We start from the raw sequence: 18194 nt of genomic DNA on the forward strand, positions 1-18194 counted from the left end.
TGCTTAACTTAAACCTTTAGTCCAGTCTTCTGCTTAACTTAAACCTTTAGTCCAGTCTACTGCTTAACTTAAACCTTTAGTCCAGTCTTCTGCTTAACTTAAACCTTTAGTCCAGTCTACTGCTTAACTTAAACCTTTAGTCCAGTCTTCTGCTTAACTTAAACCTTTAGTCCAGTCTTCTGCTTAACTTAAACCTTTAGTCCAGTCTACTGCTTAACCTAAACCTTTAGTCCAGTCTACTGCTTAACCTAAACCTTTAGTCCAGTCTACTGCTTAACCTAAACCTTTAGTCCAGTCTTCTGCTTAACCTAAACCTTTAGTCCAGTCTACTGCTTAACCTAAACCTTTAGTCCAGTCTACTGCTTAACTTAAACCTTTAGTCCAGTCTACTCGTAACTTAAACCTTTAGTCCAGTCTACTGCTTAACCTAAACCTTTAGTCCAGTCTACTGCTTAACTTAAACCTTTAGTCCAGTCTACTCGTAACCTAAACCTTTAGTCCAGTCTACTGCTTAACCTAAACCTTTAGTCCAGTCTTCTGCTTAACTTAAACCTTTAGTCCAGTCTACTCGTAACTTAAACCTTTAGTCCAGTCTTCTGCTTAACCTAAACCTTTAGTCCAGTCTTCTGCTTAACCTAAACCTTTAGTCCAGTCTACTGCTTAACCTAAACCTTTAGTCCAGTCTACTGCTTAACCTAAACCTTTAGTCCAGTCTTCTGCTTAACCTAAACCTTTAGTCCAGTCTACTGCTTAACTTAAACCTTTAGTCCAGTCTTCTGCTTAACTTAAACCTTTAGTCCAGTCTACTGCTTAACTTAAACCTTTAGTCCAGTCTACTGCTTAACTTAAACCTTTAGTCCAGTCTACTGCTTAACTTAAACCTTTAGTCCAGTCTACTCCTTAACTTAAACCTTTAGTCCAGTCTACTGCTTAACTTAAACCTTTAGTCCAGTCTACTGCTTAACTTAAACCTTTAGTCCAGTCTACTGCTTAACTTAAACCTTTAGTCCAGTCTCCTCGTAACTTAAACCTTTAGTCCAGTCTCCTCGTAACTTAAACCTTTAGTCCAGTCTACTCATAACTTAAACCTTTAGTCCAGTCTACTCATAACTTAAACCTTTAGTCCAGTCTACTGCTTAACTTAAACCTTTAGTCCAGTCTACTCGTAACTTAAACCTTTAGTCCAGTCTACTCGTAACTTAAACCTTTAGTCCAGTCTACTCGTAACTTAAACCTTTAGTCCAGTCTACTGCTTAACTTAAACCTTTAGTCCAGTCTCCTCGTAACTTAAATCTTTAGTCCAGTCTACTCGTAACTTAAACCTTTAGTCCAGTCTACTCGTAACTTAAACCTTTAGTCCAGTCTTCTGCTTAACTTAAACCTTTAGTCCAGTCTACTGCTTAACTTAAACCTTTAGTCCAGTCTCCTCGTAACTTAAACCTTTAGTCCAGTCTACTCGTAACTTAAACCTTTAGTCCAGTCTACTCGTAACTTAAACCAGCTTCACAAACCCTGCTCAGAGCTTTCTGGTGATCTCAGGATATTGATTTTAATCCAGAACACCGGCAGAGTTGAAACACTTTTAGGTTTCATTTTTGGGGTAACTCATCACGTGACCTCAAGGGGCCCAGACGGATGTATCCGGTCATTTTTGAAAATAAAACATTTCCAACCTTTTTTTCGTCATTCATTCCTTAACCAAGGAACCCGCTGGTGTAGAGAACAATTTTCAAAGACTAGGCCATAATTTATCGCTTCTTGCTCACAAGATGTAATTTCTGGCCTCAATTGAGCTATACTGGTATCCAAGTTGTTTAATGCGTACGCAGGAGATGCAGTAAGTGCATACAGAGAGCTAGAGGAACCCTTCTCCATATCATAGAGTTTGAGGTGAGCAAGTATGATTGGCTTCCTTGCTGGTTTTGTTTGGCCCTGAGCCGGAGGGGACCTACTTCAGCTTGTTGGGGTCTTCTTGGGCAGGCTTGCGGAGGAAGGTGGCCCCGGGGTTAGTCGGGGGTTCCCTCTGAGACCGCTCCGCCGCACTCGGCTTGGCGGGAGCTGCCGCCGCCTTCTTGGCCGAGCGCTTGATTCTCTCCTCCAGCATGCTCATGTCTTTCTCCGATAACTGGAAAGGACGGGGGAATCGAGGCATGTAAAAGTGTACCGAGTATGTTTTGGGGTTGATTCCTACGACCATGATGTCCTCTAACTTACATTTCCTATTAGTTTGTAGACCTGGTCCCCACAGACATTGTAGACGGCCACCACAGTGTTCAGGGCAGCGTTGCGAACAGATGTGTCTCTGTCTCCGATGTGCACAGCTATCTCCTTCAGAGACTTAGCTGGGGTTGGCTGGCATACATTCATCCCAAAGCCTTCTATCAAACAACCCAACTCCTCCAGGCATTCTGAGGACAGGAGGAAACCACACAAACAATGTTAGAATACGTCTCTTCAAAACAGTTTGCCATTAAAGAGGCGTACACGTACAGGTTGGACAGTTCCTCTGCCTGGAGACTTACCAGCTCTCTGTTTAGAGTTCTTGGACTTCGTTCCATCCATCAGGAAAGGGAAGACCTTGGATGCCGGGTAAACCTTACACAGCATGCCTAGTATCGCCCGGACATCTTTCCGGACCACATCCTTTGACTCTCCCACCTGCAGAAGAGGAAACCGTGAGCAGAAGAAGCTCCCCAGTGGTTTCTATCAATCCGAGTGCGAGGCGTGCTCACCTTGAGAATGAGGTAGGGGATGAAGGAGTTGGCCTCGTACTCAGTCAGGTGGTAGTCCTCTCTGCTCAGCATGGCAAACATCAGCTTCAGGTACTCCAGCACCTTCATCAGGACTGTGGTGTTGGTGTCAAAGAACCGCAGGGTGAACCACTTCAGAATCAGGTCCAGACAGCTGATGGTGGCGTCGCTCTCGCTTTCCAACCTCTGTTAGACAAAACACACGTGCAGCCTTTATCACCCAAACCACTCCAAGTGTGCAGCTTGTAGAGTAAGACCAATCTACCTCAATCATGAGTCCTATGGCCTTGACGTGTCTCTGGAAGTCCAGGTGAAAAAGCTCATCCTGTAGCCATTTGGCGAAGCAGGTGGACATCTGCGTCTTCAGCTGCTCCACATATTCATCTCGGGGAGTGGTGAAGTTCCATTTCAAAACCTGCAACGGAAACATTTGGTTAGCAATATTTATGGAGAGTTATTTAGACGAGTCCAAAATACACATGTAGATGTTTATTTTTCTACTTTGTCTATTTGCAGCCGTAGATTTCTCCGAAACACACTAAAAGTTACCAGTAGATATGACAGAAAACGCATTAGTCTTAATGTAAGCAATCCCCTGGGAAGTTCATTAGTCTGCTAGTTACATTTCTTTACCTATTCACCCGCACTGTGTTAAGACATGTATTGCATTTTGCAACACAGGCCGTTTGGGTTTGTTCTACATCTGGTGATGGAAGAAGAGCTTTCTGGCTAAAACGTTCCACTTTCACTCCCATCCATGTTGTGAAGGGTTTTACAGGGATTGTTCACATACGCCTGATTTACAACATCAGGACATGCCAGATGTACCTTTAGTTGCTTCTCTTCCTTGATCCTCTGCTCCTTGGAGTTGGGGATGAGGACGAAAATCGGCCCGGACCTATCTTCATCGTCCTTCTGGTTTTTGGCAGCAGGTTTCTTGCCGGCTGCACTCTGAGAGGAGAGGCGGCACAGCGTGAACCAAAGCGCTCTGAGCAACGCGTGCACTCATGTTTCTAAGTGGAGGGCGGAGGAGTGTAGTGCCAGACAGAAGAAACAGGAGACAAAGGGTGCTGAACATCCCAGTGTGGGTTAACACAGAGCAGAAACACTCATGCAGTGGAGGACCTGGAAGCTGAAACGTGACTCAGTCTGCTTCCTCTCTGTAAGCGTGCATGCACTGCACCGTTTGATTCTCCTCGTGTTAGCAGGTGTATACATGTTAAAGGTTAATGCAGGTGCGTGTTCATCTCATTCCACCTGACGGCTGTGTCCATGTGCTCCTGATTATACAGCTGTATACAAGCGTTCACTTGCAGTATTAGTGATAGAGACACGGATTAGACAGCAGAGAGCTGACGGGGTCCAGGCAGAGAGAAGACCGGGGTCAACCTCTGATAAACGCCCCACGTCTGCTGCGCAGCTTCAGTAAGCAGCAGCAGGTCGATGAAGTGCAAGCATCTCATCACAAGGACTACCTGTTGACCGCTAGCAGCTGCCTTCCCTTTGCCGGGGGGCTTTTTACTAGCATTACTGTCCTTTTCCTTGGAAGGGGGAGGGACAGGTTCCTCTGGAGGGGAGGGAGGCTGGGAGTAGAAGAACCACATCATGTTTACACTTCACCGTCATGAAATGCAATGGTGCGCTTCAACACAAATGAAGAGAGTGAAACGTTCATGCCTGGTGGTCACTAACAGGAGAGACATCAATGTGGGGGTATCTGTGTCTAACAACGTCAAACCATCAGAGGGGTCAGACTGGACTTGAACAGGTCTCTTCTTTCATTATTGATTTAACTCGCAGGACATCAGACGAGACTGAATCTGGTCCGATGTCCCCCTGAAGCCAAGTCTGCTTCAAGCATCAAGTTGCTCCTACAACGTCTGTGTGCACACATCAAAAACATGGTCCGGAAGACGTACCTTCTTCCCAGCGCCGCCTCCTCCTCCTCGGACCTTCTTGGCTTCAGGCTTGCTGTCCACAGCGTCCTCGCTGGCCGGCGGCCTGGAGGCTGCAGAGGGACAGGTGTGTGAGCGCCATGCGGCCAAACGGACCTTCAGCCGACACGCGACGCCAGACGCTTACGTTTGGGTTTTTTATTTCCATTTTGTAAACGGGCTGCATTCACATGCTGCTTTAGAGAACATAATCCCCTCCACAGAGGATCAGGTGGGGAGGACGGAAGATGTCACCGTATGAAATGTGGATATCGTAATCGTCAGAAAATATTACGGATTCAGGAATATTAAGCAGAATATTTTTTCATAGGCCAACAGCTAATGAACTAAAATATGTATTATTGTCATCACCTATATTCTTTTACTTTTTATATTCATATATAGTGGTGATTTTACAAGATTACATTTGAACACATCGTGATAACATTATAATTTACACTCCTTTATCTACATTTCTAGAGCTGGAACGCACCATGAAAGTCAACACAACATCCGTTGGCTACAATATAACAATAGATACAATATAACAAGGGTCTGATTAAGTTAGTAGTTCCTTATTTTGGACGTGCCATTGTGACCCTTCTGTCTCCTCTACATGCTGTGGCGTTACGGTCTGCTAGCATGCAGCAACGCAGGTGTGGAAATGTGACGAGCAAAAATAAATATGAAACCGGCTCGTTTCCGATCGGCAGCCGCTGATACCGAAGGGAACATTCATAGCGCTGTACTTCCTTTACCTTTATCCCTTCCACCCCTCGTTTACATGGAAGTTTATTGAATACAGTTATTCTGACAAATAATACAGATCCAATATTGTATTAGCGGTCAAACCGAACACGACTTCACATGACGTGTGAAACTAGCACACGGTGGCACAGCTGTGGTTTGACAGTATGAATGAGTCTCAGACCTGAAGCGGCTCGGCTCGGCTCTGCAGAGCCTCTCGCCGCTCCAGCCTTGGCGGGGGCGGCGGGCTTAGCCGGCATCGAGGCTCGGGCCTTCTCCAACATGCCGAGCACCTGATCTTTGGAGGCCGTCTGCAAGCAGAGGAGGAGAGAGGCGTTCATTAATGAGACGGTTCTGACTCACTAAACATGCACTTAGATCAAGCTAGCCACAATGAGCCAAGTACTTTAAGTTTCCCAGCAGCCTTGTCCATCTTGTCATAGCCCAGGTGCATCATGAAGGTGGGCAGGGCATCCTGAGCCTTCTTCCTCACGTCTCCGTTCCGGTCCTCCAGACAGGCGTAGAGCTGAGGGACGCAGCACATCAGGTCCCCGGGGACCGTCCTCAGGGTCGGCAGCTTCTCCGCCAACCAGCCCAGCACCTGGCGAGGAAGAGGGGATCGTGGAAAAGCGTGAGTCTCATCTGCGTGGGGCGCCTGAGATTAGCGGTGATGCAGCGGAGCATCAAAGCGCACGACAGAAACAAGAGCAAATATAACTTCTAGAGATCCCTGATCGTGTTCTTTTGCCACCGATACGAAATGCAGATCATTGATGTCAGCGTTTCTTTTCATTCATAAGAAATGAAAGTCTATTTTAATCTTAGTTTTAAAGATGCATTATAAATTGGTTGAGCGTGAGGAGGTCAGACAGCTCATAATTCATCTAATATCTATTTTATATTCATGTGAAAACAACGAGATTCATTCCAGTTTCTAACCTACCAGATTACATTTGAACAAATTATAATTTCTTTGTCCAATACTCATTTTCACTGAACAGAGCCTGAACGCATCATCATGTAAATTAACTGAACCTTCGTTCGTTAGAGATTGTATATTTCACTGAATATTGTCAGATGATAATCGTCAGTAAAACTTTATTATTTCACACTGATGCTTAACGTTAAACTGTGTCATTAATCCACGGTTCAGCTGCGCCTGACAGCCATCCATCACACCACTAACCCAGGAGGTACAAGAACATTTCTCTGTTCTGAATAGGTGGAACTCGGTTAAGAGCGTGTGCTTCACTGTACCTCCTGTCGGAGGAAGGGATTCTCCCTCTTCAGCTCCTCTGACAGCTCTTCTCCCTCCAGCCAGTCCTTCATCCCCGTCTGCTCCACCCAGGCCTGCAGAGTGGTCATTGCAGCCGCCCTCACGTTAGACTGCAGAGAAACAGAGACGCCCATCACCACCAGTCGGTAACATGTCACGCTGCGAGGTCCGTTTCAATGCGAGCAGTGGATGCTTTACCTTGCTGTCTCCCAGGACCGTGATGACAGGGAAGCCCAGGGCTTTGACGTGCTGCTTGAGTCCTGGTCCCATGGCTGTAGACATCTGCAGCAGGATAGTGAGAGTCTGCTGGACCTGGAGACCACAAACACAACTCATTTAACTTCCCAATACTGTGAGAAAGTTATTAAAAAAGGCAAAACATGCACTTAAACTATGTATAGCGTCCCTCTGAACGATGACTAGTTAGGAAACCCTGTTGTGCAATCACCATTAAGTAACCTTGTAACTCCATCTGCACCCGTTAATGAACCAAAAACAAATGAAACCAGGGACAGCACGTTGGATTGTGCTTTCCTGTCTCACAACATGTAATGCTTCGTTCTAAAGCGAGCCGTCTGCTCTCACCAGGATCTTGTTGGAGTCGCCGAGTCGAGCTTTCAGCGCCAGAGAAAGGTCTCCGATGTTGGCGGTGATGAACTTGGCCTCTGAGATGACGGCCGCCGTCTCGTCCAGACCCTCCTTCCTGATCTTCCAGCTCTTGTCCCCAAGTTTAGACAGCAGGTCAGATGAAATCTTGTCACTGAGACGGGACGAACGAGAAAGACAAGCGAGAGAGAAAAGACAATACTTCAGTCAACGCAACAGCTGCCAATCGTCCAAACGAACAGAAGTGGACGTTTAGACAGTGGAGAGGAATGAGTAAGTATATGATGTTCAAGTGAGTCACATTATATCATGGAGATGTTTATCCATCTTTACTCATTGAGTCCATTGTTTGTTTTTAAACATGTAAAGTCCCTTGAATACCTTTTAGAGCACTATACAAATTAAATGTGTTATTAACATTACTACTAGAGGTTAAAATGATATATCATAACGATAGTTTGGGGGATCAGCAGTTTGCTCCCCGGCTCCAGCTGTCCATGCCGATGTGTCCTCAGTCACTTCAACCCATTTAAATGTGAGGCGTGAAGCACACGGGTTGAGTACAGACATCATGTCCAAGCGGGATTATTTAAGAGATATGGCCTTCAATTAAAATAAACAAATTCAAGATCTTGTAATGGTGATCAATGATCGGTATTCACAAGATCAAACCGTCTTCTCGTTCATGGACAGTTCCTCAAAGCCTGAGATTACGTGCATCAAATAAAAAAGAGAACTATGTTCAGTAATTACCATCGTGTTCATATGGTCAGAAACAGGGCGGTATGAAGTTAAGTGTATTTGTGGTAGACTGCAGGCTGAGAGGGTTACCTGATATCCGTTCTGGGCAGCAGGTCCATGACGTCCTGCACTGCTCCTCCTCCATCTTCTTCCTGTTCCTCTCCTTCGTCGCCCTCCTCCTCTGCTGAGGACTTCTTGGTGAATTTGATTGGAGCTGGTGGAGACTGGCCCTGCATCTGAGGGACGCATACAAACACAGATCTTATTTATCTTTCTCATTTCCCTGCACAGGATGACCAAGTGGTGAAAGGTCCTTCATTTCTTTATATCATCCATCCATAGCTACAGATATTTCTGGGAGATGTGTTTGTAGGAGGTATTTATCCAAAGACACTCCATTTCTAACAGATATAGATTTGTTTGTTTTTTATTGTTATATTTAGAATATTTTCAACTTTATCTTGCCATCACAGTCTTTTGCGACAGGGAACTTAAACTCATCTCTGCTCTCTTCAGGCATGAAAACGGGTCAGGGGTGAAAAAGGTGAGAAGGATATTACCCCTCTAGGGGGGGCCAGGGGCATGCTCCCCCATAAGAAAAATGTAGATATTCCATATTTTAAAGCATCAATCTGATGCATTTTGAGTGCAGTGACGGGCGAGTCAGTGCTGAACAGCGTCACTCATCGAGAAGCTGACAAACTATGCTCATTATGGGTTTTAATTATTCTTTTGTCTCATATACATATAATATATACATATATATACATATAATATATACATATATATACATATACATACATACATACACACACACACACACACACACACACACAGAGTTTGGGGTCACCCAGACAAATGTTCAGTTTCTTCGCAATTTCTCGCATGGAATATCCTTCATCTCTAAGAACAAGAACAGACTGGCGAGTTTCACATGAAAGTTCTCTTTTTCTGGCCATTTTGAGAATATAATGGACCCACACATGTGATGCTATGCATAGGAAAGCCAGTTGTAAAGCTTCTGTCACCAGCATCACTGTTTTAAGTTGTGCTAACATAATTGCACAAGGGTTTACTATTCCTCCATTAGTCTTCAATGATGAGCAAACACAATGTACCATTAGAACACTGAGTGATAGCTGCTGGAAATGGGCCTCTGTACACTTATGTAGATATTTCATTAAAAACCAGATGTTTCCACCTAGAATAGTAATTTACCACATTAACAATGTACAGTGTATTACTGATTAATGTAATGTTATCTTCATTGAAAAAAAACAGTGCTTTTCTTTGAAAAATAAGGACATTTCTAAGTGACCCCAAACTTTTGAACGGTAGTGTGTGTGTGTATGTATTTTGTAGACTTAATACTTCCAATATGCAATACTGCTATACTATACTGAATATTGTTTTGTTACTACTACATTTCACTTCATAATATTACACTTATATGCCATAATATGTATAATGTACCAGGCTTTTTATTTTATTTGACCATATTATGTCATACTGTTACACCACTTTACTTTGAGGAGACGTCACTGTTAGTCTAGAACACTGAATAATGTTTCCACCAGTAAACCTGAACATGCACATCTCTCTCTGTGTGACATTCTAACCACATAACTCTATAGATTATAATTAACTAGAGGATACACTTTTTCCTACACGTAGATCTTAAACCCTTAAATATAAACAGGAGCCCGGCCACCCTACAGAGGAAACTCATTTTTTTTTTTTTATTAAAATAAAAGTTGGATAAAATCTCTGTCGTCCTCTCCTTATATGTAGTGAGGTGTCGTAGGTAGAACTTATATGTAGTGAGGTGTCGTAGGTAGAACTTATATGTAGTGAGGTGTCGGTAGGTAGAACTTATATGTAGTGAGGTGTCTTTAGTAGAACTTATATGTAGTGAGGTGTCTTTAGTAGAACTTATATGTAGTGAGGTGTCGTAGGTAGAACTTATATGTAGTCAGGTGTCGGTAGTAGAACTTATATGTAGTGAGGTGTCGTAGGTAGAACTTATATGTAGTGAGGTGTCGTAGGTAGAACTTATATGTAGTGAGGTGTCGTAGGTAGAACTTATATGTAGTGAGGTGTCGTAGGTAGAACTTATATGTAGTCAGGTGTCTGTAGGTAGAACTTATATGTAGTGAGGTGTCGTAGGTAGAACTTATATGTAGTGAGGTGTCGTAGGTAGAACTTATATGTAGTCAGGTGTCTGTAGGTAGAACTTATATGTAGTGAGGTGTCGTAGGTAGAACTTATATGTAGTCAGGTGTCTGTAGGTAGAACTTATATGTAGTGAGGTGTCTTTAGTAGAACTTATATGTAGTGAGGTGTCTTTAGTAGAACTTATATGTAGTGAGGTGTCGTAGGTAGAACTGCAGTGCCGCTGACTCTCCGCTCTCCTGTCTGACGTCACACGCTGCCACGGACTCTCCGCTGTCTCTCCAACAACGTTAGCTAACGCGTTAGCTAGCTGACTAGCTTGCTATTATTAAACTGGTGGGAGGGAAATGAAGCCGCTGTAGACATCTTAACGCTGATTGGCCAAGACTCGCGACGTCAAAGATCTTCTATTGCTAAGATGATCACGACCTCAGTTTTTTTTCTGTGTCCCACTCCAATCTCAGAAACGGCGGACAGTTGACCCCCCCCCCGCCTCCCCTCCCTCCCAAAAACAAAAACTCTTCGGATCTACATGATTCACGTGGATGACATTTTGGTTTCAAAACGGCGAATTTCGCCGAAAGGTAAGGGATTTCATGTCTGTCTCTTCAAAAGCCACAAGATTCCACAAAAGACCTTCCCATCCCTCGCCCGTACCTTCTCAAACTCAGCATCTATCTGTGTGAGGAGCGCCGGCTTCTCGTCCTCAAAGAACATGCGCAGACGAGCCCCCATGTAGAGGAACATGACTCCCAGCAGGGCGATGGCAGCCGTCCGGATAGCGGGGTTAGTGGCTCCCAGAGCGGTCTTCACGTTGTTGATGAAACCCTTCACATTGATACTGAGAGCGGAGGAACATATTCACCCGTCTTCTGGGGCCAAAACACTTTCAAATGCTGGACTCAGTTTGAAGATTATTACACATATTGCATTGATATAATAATGACTGTAGCTTACCCAGCAAAGCCAAACTCCTTCATGGCGTTAGCCAGCCAGTTGAGAGTCTCTGCCTGGTTTTTAGGGTTCTTCTGTGCAAACGCCATAGGCACAACCTGAGAAACAACACACGCGCTATGAATACAGTCTGTCCATCCTGATCCACATCCACTGGCCCGCTGATGCTCTTAATGCATTTTCAAGTTCTATTTGGGCAAAATGTACTTTTCTTCAGTACGGCATCCCTAATGAAGACTAACCTGGTCTGCAGTCCATGGCAGAGAGCAAGCCTCGCTAATAGCAGTCAATCCCGCTTTGGCGTTTCCGCCACATTTGACGTCTCCGACCTTGTCCACCAAGCCATCCAAAACCACGGAGGCGGACGTCTTTGAAAACTGTCCTCTCTGGGCGATGAGAGCCACGATGTGCAGCTTCATCTGCATCACCTACACGGGGCAGACGGCAGCAGAATGAGTCTAAAGCAAGCCATGAGATAATAAGCAACACACTCCTTGTGTGCGGAGCCGAGACACAGTATTAGCTTCTCTTTAGTCAACAATGTGGGCTGAAGAAAGGTGCATGAGGACGAACTTCAACTCTGCCAGGAGGGTCACAGTAGAAGAGCCATCAGTGAGGAAGAGTAACTAACTAGAGTAGAATAACACGCCCTGTCTGAGAGCTGCTATGTGAAACCCTGTTGTTGTAGTAGAGTACAGCTCACTAGTGATCCACTGCAGAGGGAGTCACGTTGTGTTGTGGTGTCAATGCCCTGAGGTTCACACAGATACTGGTATTGGAAGGTTTCAGCCGTTTATATTACAGACCGGTGGTGGAACGGATCACAGTTATTTAAATGGATGCCTATTTATGGCCAGATGAGGATATTTTGGGTGTTGATGGAGCAGCTACAATGCTAGCATAAAACTGATCCATCCCAACACCAGAGCACAAGGAGGTGAGCGAGTCGTTTGCGTTGCAGTGATGACGCTTCAGGGGAGGCGATCCATTTCCTCAGATCATTCTTCCTTCCAGCTAAGAGTGACAGTCCACCGCAGCCCAACGAGCCACGTGGCGCCAGGAAACGGTGCTTACCTGGAAGTTGGTCTCCTTCCAGCCCGGCTTCTTGGCCAGCATCCTGACTAAGGCCTGGCAGGGCATCTCCGCCTTGTCCATGGTCTCAACCGCCTAGAAGCATGCACCAATCCAGACATTAATGTTCCTGCATACTAGTGCATAACAAGACGAGTCAGCCGTTTTCACGGCGCCAACAGACCTCAATATGCATGTAGAAGCTTTACTTCATCGTAATACGTGTTCAATCAATGTGTGTTTCTTCAACCATTGATACTTTGATGACGTTAAAAACGTCTTCAATATTTGCTTTAGTACCCTGTTGGGCGAGGGAGAAATCTCAACATTTCATAATCAATTATCTATCAGCTATAGATTTGGGTGCGGATACAAATGCATCTAGACCCCTGCTACAGGGATTATTTTCATTATTGGTTAATATGCAGATTCTCTTCTTGATTCCCCAAAATAAATAAAAGGTCATTACAGTAACTTACAGTCCATTTTGATGCATTCAAATGGTTATTTAGTTACTTTTATTTAGTTAGTTTAAGAGGAGCATTATATTCTTCACTGAGGATAATGACAGAATGAGGGCACCATCATTTTCATGCAAACAAATACAAATGTGTGGAATAATGTGTCATGAATGAAAGCTGTCAAAGGAAGAAAAGACTTCACCTTCTGGAACTCCTCCACACCGGCCAGCCTCTCCTTCCAGTTGGCCGAGTCCAGCTGCTGCACACAGGAGGCAGGAAGTACACCTGCAGCGCGCTCCTCACACACTTCAATCTGACCACACACACACACACACACACACACACACACACACCCCATTAGAACCTCCAACAATATACTGAAAGCCTAGTCAGTCTTCAATGGTAAATTAACTTCATCATAAAGTCCACCTGCGCTTTTCCTGCTTTGACTAAATGAAACGCTAAAAGCTAAAACTGAACCAGAGACCATGATGCAGTTGTAGTTTCAGAAGTAGATTTTAAAAAACAGCCACAACCAGAGTCTGAGCGGGACGAGGCACCAAACAATTCAGAGGGAAAGGTCTTTCCTTCTACACACTAACAGTAGTTAACAACTACATAAATGCAGGAAGTTTTAAGACTTTAAGCAACTGTGGGGACCCGGACTGACACAAACCTCAACAGCAGGGAAACGTCCTGATGTTAAACTCTATAGTTAGGACTGGTTCAGGTCTATAGTTAGGGCTGGTTCAGGTCTATAGTTAGGGCTGGTTCAGGTCTATAGATAGGGCTGGTTCAGGTCTATAGATAGGGCTGGTTCAGGTCTATAGATAGGGCTGGTTCAGGTCTATAGATAGGGCTGGTTCAGGTCTATAGATAGGGCTGGTTCAGGTCTATAGATAGGGCTGGTTCAGGTCTATAGTTAGGGCTGGTTCAGGTCTATAGATGGGGCTGGTTCAGGTCTATAGATGGGGCTGGTTCAGGTCTATAGCTGGGGCTGGTTCAGGTCTATAGCTGGGGCTGGTTCAGGTCTATAGCTGGGGCTGGTTCAGGGCTATAGCTGGGGCTGGTTCAGGTCTATAGTTGGGGCTGGTTCAGGTCTATAGTTAGGGCTGGTTCAGGTCTATAGATGGGGCTGGTTCAGGTCTATAGATGGGGCTGGTTCAGGTCTATAGATGGGGCTGGTTCAGGTCTATAGATGGGGCTGGTTCAGGTCTATAGTTAGGGCTGGTTCAGGTCTATAGTTAGGGCTGGTTCAGGTCTATAGATAGGGCTGGTTCAGGTCTATAGATGGGGCTGGTTCAGGTCTATAGATGGGGCTGGTTCAGGTCTATAGATGGGGCTGGTTCAGGTCTATAGTTGGGGCTGGTTCAGGTCTATAGCTGGGGCTGGTTCAGGTCTATAGATGGGGCTGGTTCAGGTCTATAGATGGGGCTGGTTCAGGTCTATAGATGGGGCTGGTTCAGGTCTATAGATGGGGCTGGTTCAGGTCTATAGCTGGGGCTGGTTCAGGTCTATAGCTGGGGCTGGTTCAGGGCTATAGTTGGGGCTGGTTCAGGGCTATAGTTGGGGCTGGTTCAGGGCTATAGTTGGGGCTGGTTCAGGGCTATAGTTGGGGCTGGTTCAGGGCTATAGTTAGGGCTGGTTCAGGGCTATAGTTAGGGCTGGTTCAGGTCTATAGTTAGGGCTGGTTCAGGTCTATAGTTAGGGCTGGTTCAGGTCTATAGTTAGGGCTGGTTCAGGTCTATAGTTAGGGCTGGTTCAGGTCTATAGTTAGGGCTGGTTCAGGTCTATAGTTAGGGCTGGTTCAGGTCTATAGTTAGGACTGGTTCAGGTCTATAGTTAGGACTGGTTCAGGTCTATAGTTAGGACTGGTTCAGGTCTATAGTTAGGACTGGTTCAGGTCTATAGATGGGGCTGGTTCAGGTCTATAGATGGGGCTGGTTCAGGTCTATAGATGGGGCTGGTTCAGGTCTATAGCTGGGGCTGGTTCAGGTCTATAGCTGGGGCTGGTTCAGGGCTATAGCTGGGGCTGGTTCAGGGCTATAGTTGGGGCTGGTTCAGGGCTATAGTTGGGGCTGGTTCAGGGCTATAGTTGGGGCTGGTTCAGGGCTATAGTTAGGACTGGTTCAGGGCTATAGATATAGTATATATATATAGTATTATTATTATATTATTATTATATTATATTATTATTATTAGTAGTATAGTATATATATATATATATAGTATATAGTCTATAGTTAGGGCTGGTTCAGGGCTATAGTTAGGGCTGGTTCAGGGCTATAGTTAGGGCTGGTTCAGGGCTATAGTTAGGGCTGGTTCAGGGCTATAGTTAGGGCTGGTTCAGGTCTATAGTTGGGGCTGGTTCAGGTCTATAGTTGGGGCTGGTTCAGGTCTATAGTTGGGGCTGGTTCAGGTCTATAGTTGGGGCTGGTTCAGGTCTATAGTTAGGGCTGGTTCAGGGCTATAGATAGGACTGGTTCTACTTCTTCTCCGGAGTCTTTGTGCTTTCTCTCCTCACAGGTGTACATGGACCATGGTTTTATCTGGACCCTTGTCCTGCCCGACACCTCCTGCTATTATCATTATTAGTTACATTGCTATTAGTATTGCCAACACCATTAATGCTTTTATTATCATTTTTATTCTATTGCATCCACTGTTATTATTGGTAGTCGTATCCGTTCGCCATGCATATACTACTCATGATATGAATCATTTCTGTCACAGACTTACCGACAGTTCACTCTCAATGAATTCTTTATTGTCCGGGTTCTTCTTGGTTTTTCCACCGACTACAGAGGTGGGTTTGCTCTTCTTCGATGGACCGGCTGACAACTGCAGAGAAGAGACACAAGACGCATGTAGCACAACTGAAGGCACTTATGTCACCAGGTTATTGGTCATGATGTCCATAACATTGTTGATTCATTTTAGATGTCTACATGTGATCACTCTGAGCATACCTTGCTGGCGGCACCAGTTTGGGTCTTCTTGGGCGGGGCAGAGGATTTAGGAGGAGCTTCAGCAGGGGGAGGAGCTTTAGCGGCAGCTTTCTTTTCTCCTCCTGCACTCTTCTTCCCTCCAGGGAGCTCCACTTTATCAGCAGACTCCTTTATCTGTTCACACATGGAATAAAAGGACCGTGGTAATGAGAGCCTTCTCCTGGTTTGAATGTATTCACCCGTCTTCTACCGGTCCTTACCTTGTCCAGTTTGAGTTTATCCAAATCAGACAGGAAAGGGTTCACAGCTTTCTCTCCCACCACTTTCAAGGCCGTACCCAAAGCCTCGAAAGCGGCGTCCCGCACCTCTGCAGCCGAGTCGTTCACTTGCTGAGATGGAAAGGAGGAAGAGAACAGGCACGCTTTTCAGAGATGCATTTGAAATGAGCTATGCGTCTTTCCACCTTTTTGGATGAACTTCCTCCAGTCATCTCCTGTGGCCCAGTACTGCATGTAATGTCAATGATAGTATTATCCATTCGGTCTGATATTCAGACAGCCGAGTAGAAGAGACACTGTACAGACTGTAAAGCCCTCCGAGGAAAATTTGTATTTATGATTTTGGGCTATACAAAATAAACTGAACCACAGTGTATGACCATGTACGGCATTAGCCAGAGGAACATTCCCAGCAGACGGTACCTTGACGAGCGCGGCACAGAGCGGTTTGAGGACGCCTTTGGGCAGCGTGGCCTGTGAGCAGTGCCTGAAGGAGCGGGCCAGGAACAGGGAGGCCTGCTGCTTGATGGAGGGGTTCTTGTTGTCCATCACAGCCAGGATGTCCTCCGACAGGTTCTGGAGAGTGGTCTGGAAAAGAAGACGTCCGCTTAAAATGAGATGTATCAAATTACAATCCCAACTTAAATCAGGGCGCCTTGTGAGATGCATTAGAAGCTGGTCTGGAGTCAGTAGAGAAACACACAAGGCGTCCAGCAGCCCTGTGGAGGGAACATTAAGACCAAACCGTAACAGCAGGAATAATCTATGTACAGGTGCAGCTCAATGAATTAGAATAGCATCAAAACATTCGTTTATTTCAGTAATTCAAAAAGTGAAACTTTACACACACACACACGGTGATACATTTCAAGCGTTTATTTCTTTTGTTTTTGATCATTATAGCTTACAGCGAATGAAAACTCAATTCAGTATGAGAAAATTTGAATATTGTGAATAAGTTCAATATTGTAGATTCTCTAATCAGCTAATGAACTGAAAAGGTTCCCTGAGCCTTTAAATGGTCTCAGTCTGGATCAGTAGGCGACACCACCATGTGGTGTAAATGTTTACGCTAACAGGTTAAGCCTGCGCGTGGAAAGTAGATCTACTTTCAGGAAGTGGATCACGTCCCAGACTCCACTCCTGCTGCTGGTTCAGCTCATGAGACACCGAGGCGTCCGCTAGTGAAGACGGATCCGTCCTCCTCCGTCTGCGGTGAGGACGCTCAGTGTGAACGGAGCTGAAGATATGCGTTTCAAATGTAAACCTCAGGTGAGGACGACAGGTATCACACCTGCTACCTTGTGGTTACAGGATGAACGCTCTACCACGTGAGCCACATATAGAGACAGTCAAGTTCTGCATAGTTGTGTTCTTAAATGGACCTTAACCCTTTGGAGTCATGGGTCATTTTCTTGATTTTACATAATTTCTTAAATTCACTTTTTAAAGTCACTTGCATATTTTAGATACCCACGTGTTTTACATCTAAAAATTGCAGAAAAATCTCAGCTCTCTATATAATGAGGCACCATTGTCATAAGGCAAAAGTGTAAAGAGAAATATTACTCTAAAGCTGAAAAATGTAATCTAGATTTTGGAAAATCTTCATATCTCTTGTGAAAACATAGCTTTACTCAGGAGGTCGAACTGTTTTGGTGCTTGAAATTAGTTTACTAAAGGTCTTAGGTTCACAAAAGCAGTGAAATATATGAATACAAAAATGGTAGACACATGTAAATAAATGTCTAAAATCAAATGTATTATTATAGGTGAGGTGATGAGCTGTGGCTGGCGTTGAGGCCTGCAGTGATGATCTGGCAGAGACGGACTGGAGGCTGCTAAAGCGATGCTGCATGTTGTCCTCTGGACCCTGGCAGCTGCAAATCCTCTCTGTAAAATACATTAATAGTTAGTATAAGTTCACTGAAAGAAAGTAACAGGATAGTGACAATATTTGATTACGCCCCGTTCAGTCTCATAACTACCATGTGCCCATTTAGCTACTGCACCGCTACTTCCGGTTAGCGCACAGCTAACCTAACAACATGGTCATTTCAGTCTCACAAACACATAACAGAGATCCCACACTACTAAGCGTACTACGTTCGCTGAACAAAAGTCAACAGGGATCGTGACAATATTTGAACACCCATCGTTCAGTATTTTTATCCACCCTGTAGCCATATATAAATTCGTTAGCGATCGTTAGCTCGCTCGCTCCGTGGTAGGAGCTAACGTGAGGTAAACACTACG

The 18194-nt window shown here is 44.9% G+C and overlaps 1 protein-coding gene across 1 annotated transcript in view; it reads right to left on the minus strand.

Annotated features, from left to right (window-relative positions):
* ckap5 (cytoskeleton associated protein 5) overlaps nucleotides 1–18194 on the minus strand; it is a 42376-nt gene that overhangs the window by 13278 nt on the left and 10904 nt on the right. Inside the window, exons 11-33 of the mRNA XM_079223088.1 lie at nucleotides 16362–16526; nucleotides 15921–16049; nucleotides 15682–15834; nucleotides 15452–15553; nucleotides 12915–13025; nucleotides 12255–12347; nucleotides 11423–11608; nucleotides 11184–11278; nucleotides 10884–11067; nucleotides 8145–8290; nucleotides 7293–7467; nucleotides 6906–7019; nucleotides 6689–6817; nucleotides 5838–6032; nucleotides 5616–5742; nucleotides 4670–4758; nucleotides 4226–4333; nucleotides 3579–3701; nucleotides 3016–3165; nucleotides 2733–2936; nucleotides 2523–2658; nucleotides 2215–2408; nucleotides 1953–2125 (exon numbers count right to left, since the gene is read on the minus strand). Of these exons, the coding sequence (XP_079079214.1) occupies nucleotides 1953–2125; nucleotides 2215–2408; nucleotides 2523–2658; nucleotides 2733–2936; nucleotides 3016–3165; nucleotides 3579–3701; nucleotides 4226–4333; nucleotides 4670–4758; nucleotides 5616–5742; nucleotides 5838–6032; nucleotides 6689–6817; nucleotides 6906–7019; nucleotides 7293–7467; nucleotides 8145–8290; nucleotides 10884–11067; nucleotides 11184–11278; nucleotides 11423–11608; nucleotides 12255–12347; nucleotides 12915–13025; nucleotides 15452–15553; nucleotides 15682–15834; nucleotides 15921–16049; nucleotides 16362–16526 (3281 nt within the window). The remainder of the gene's footprint in view (nucleotides 1–1952; nucleotides 2126–2214; nucleotides 2409–2522; nucleotides 2659–2732; nucleotides 2937–3015; nucleotides 3166–3578; nucleotides 3702–4225; nucleotides 4334–4669; nucleotides 4759–5615; nucleotides 5743–5837; nucleotides 6033–6688; nucleotides 6818–6905; nucleotides 7020–7292; nucleotides 7468–8144; nucleotides 8291–10883; nucleotides 11068–11183; nucleotides 11279–11422; nucleotides 11609–12254; nucleotides 12348–12914; nucleotides 13026–15451; nucleotides 15554–15681; nucleotides 15835–15920; nucleotides 16050–16361; nucleotides 16527–18194) is intronic.

The sequence above is a fragment of the Taurulus bubalis genome, assembly GCF_910589615.1.
Source record: "Taurulus bubalis genome assembly, chromosome: 9".
In the NCBI taxonomy this organism is placed as follows: Eukaryota; Metazoa; Chordata; class Actinopteri; order Perciformes; family Cottidae; genus Taurulus; species Taurulus bubalis.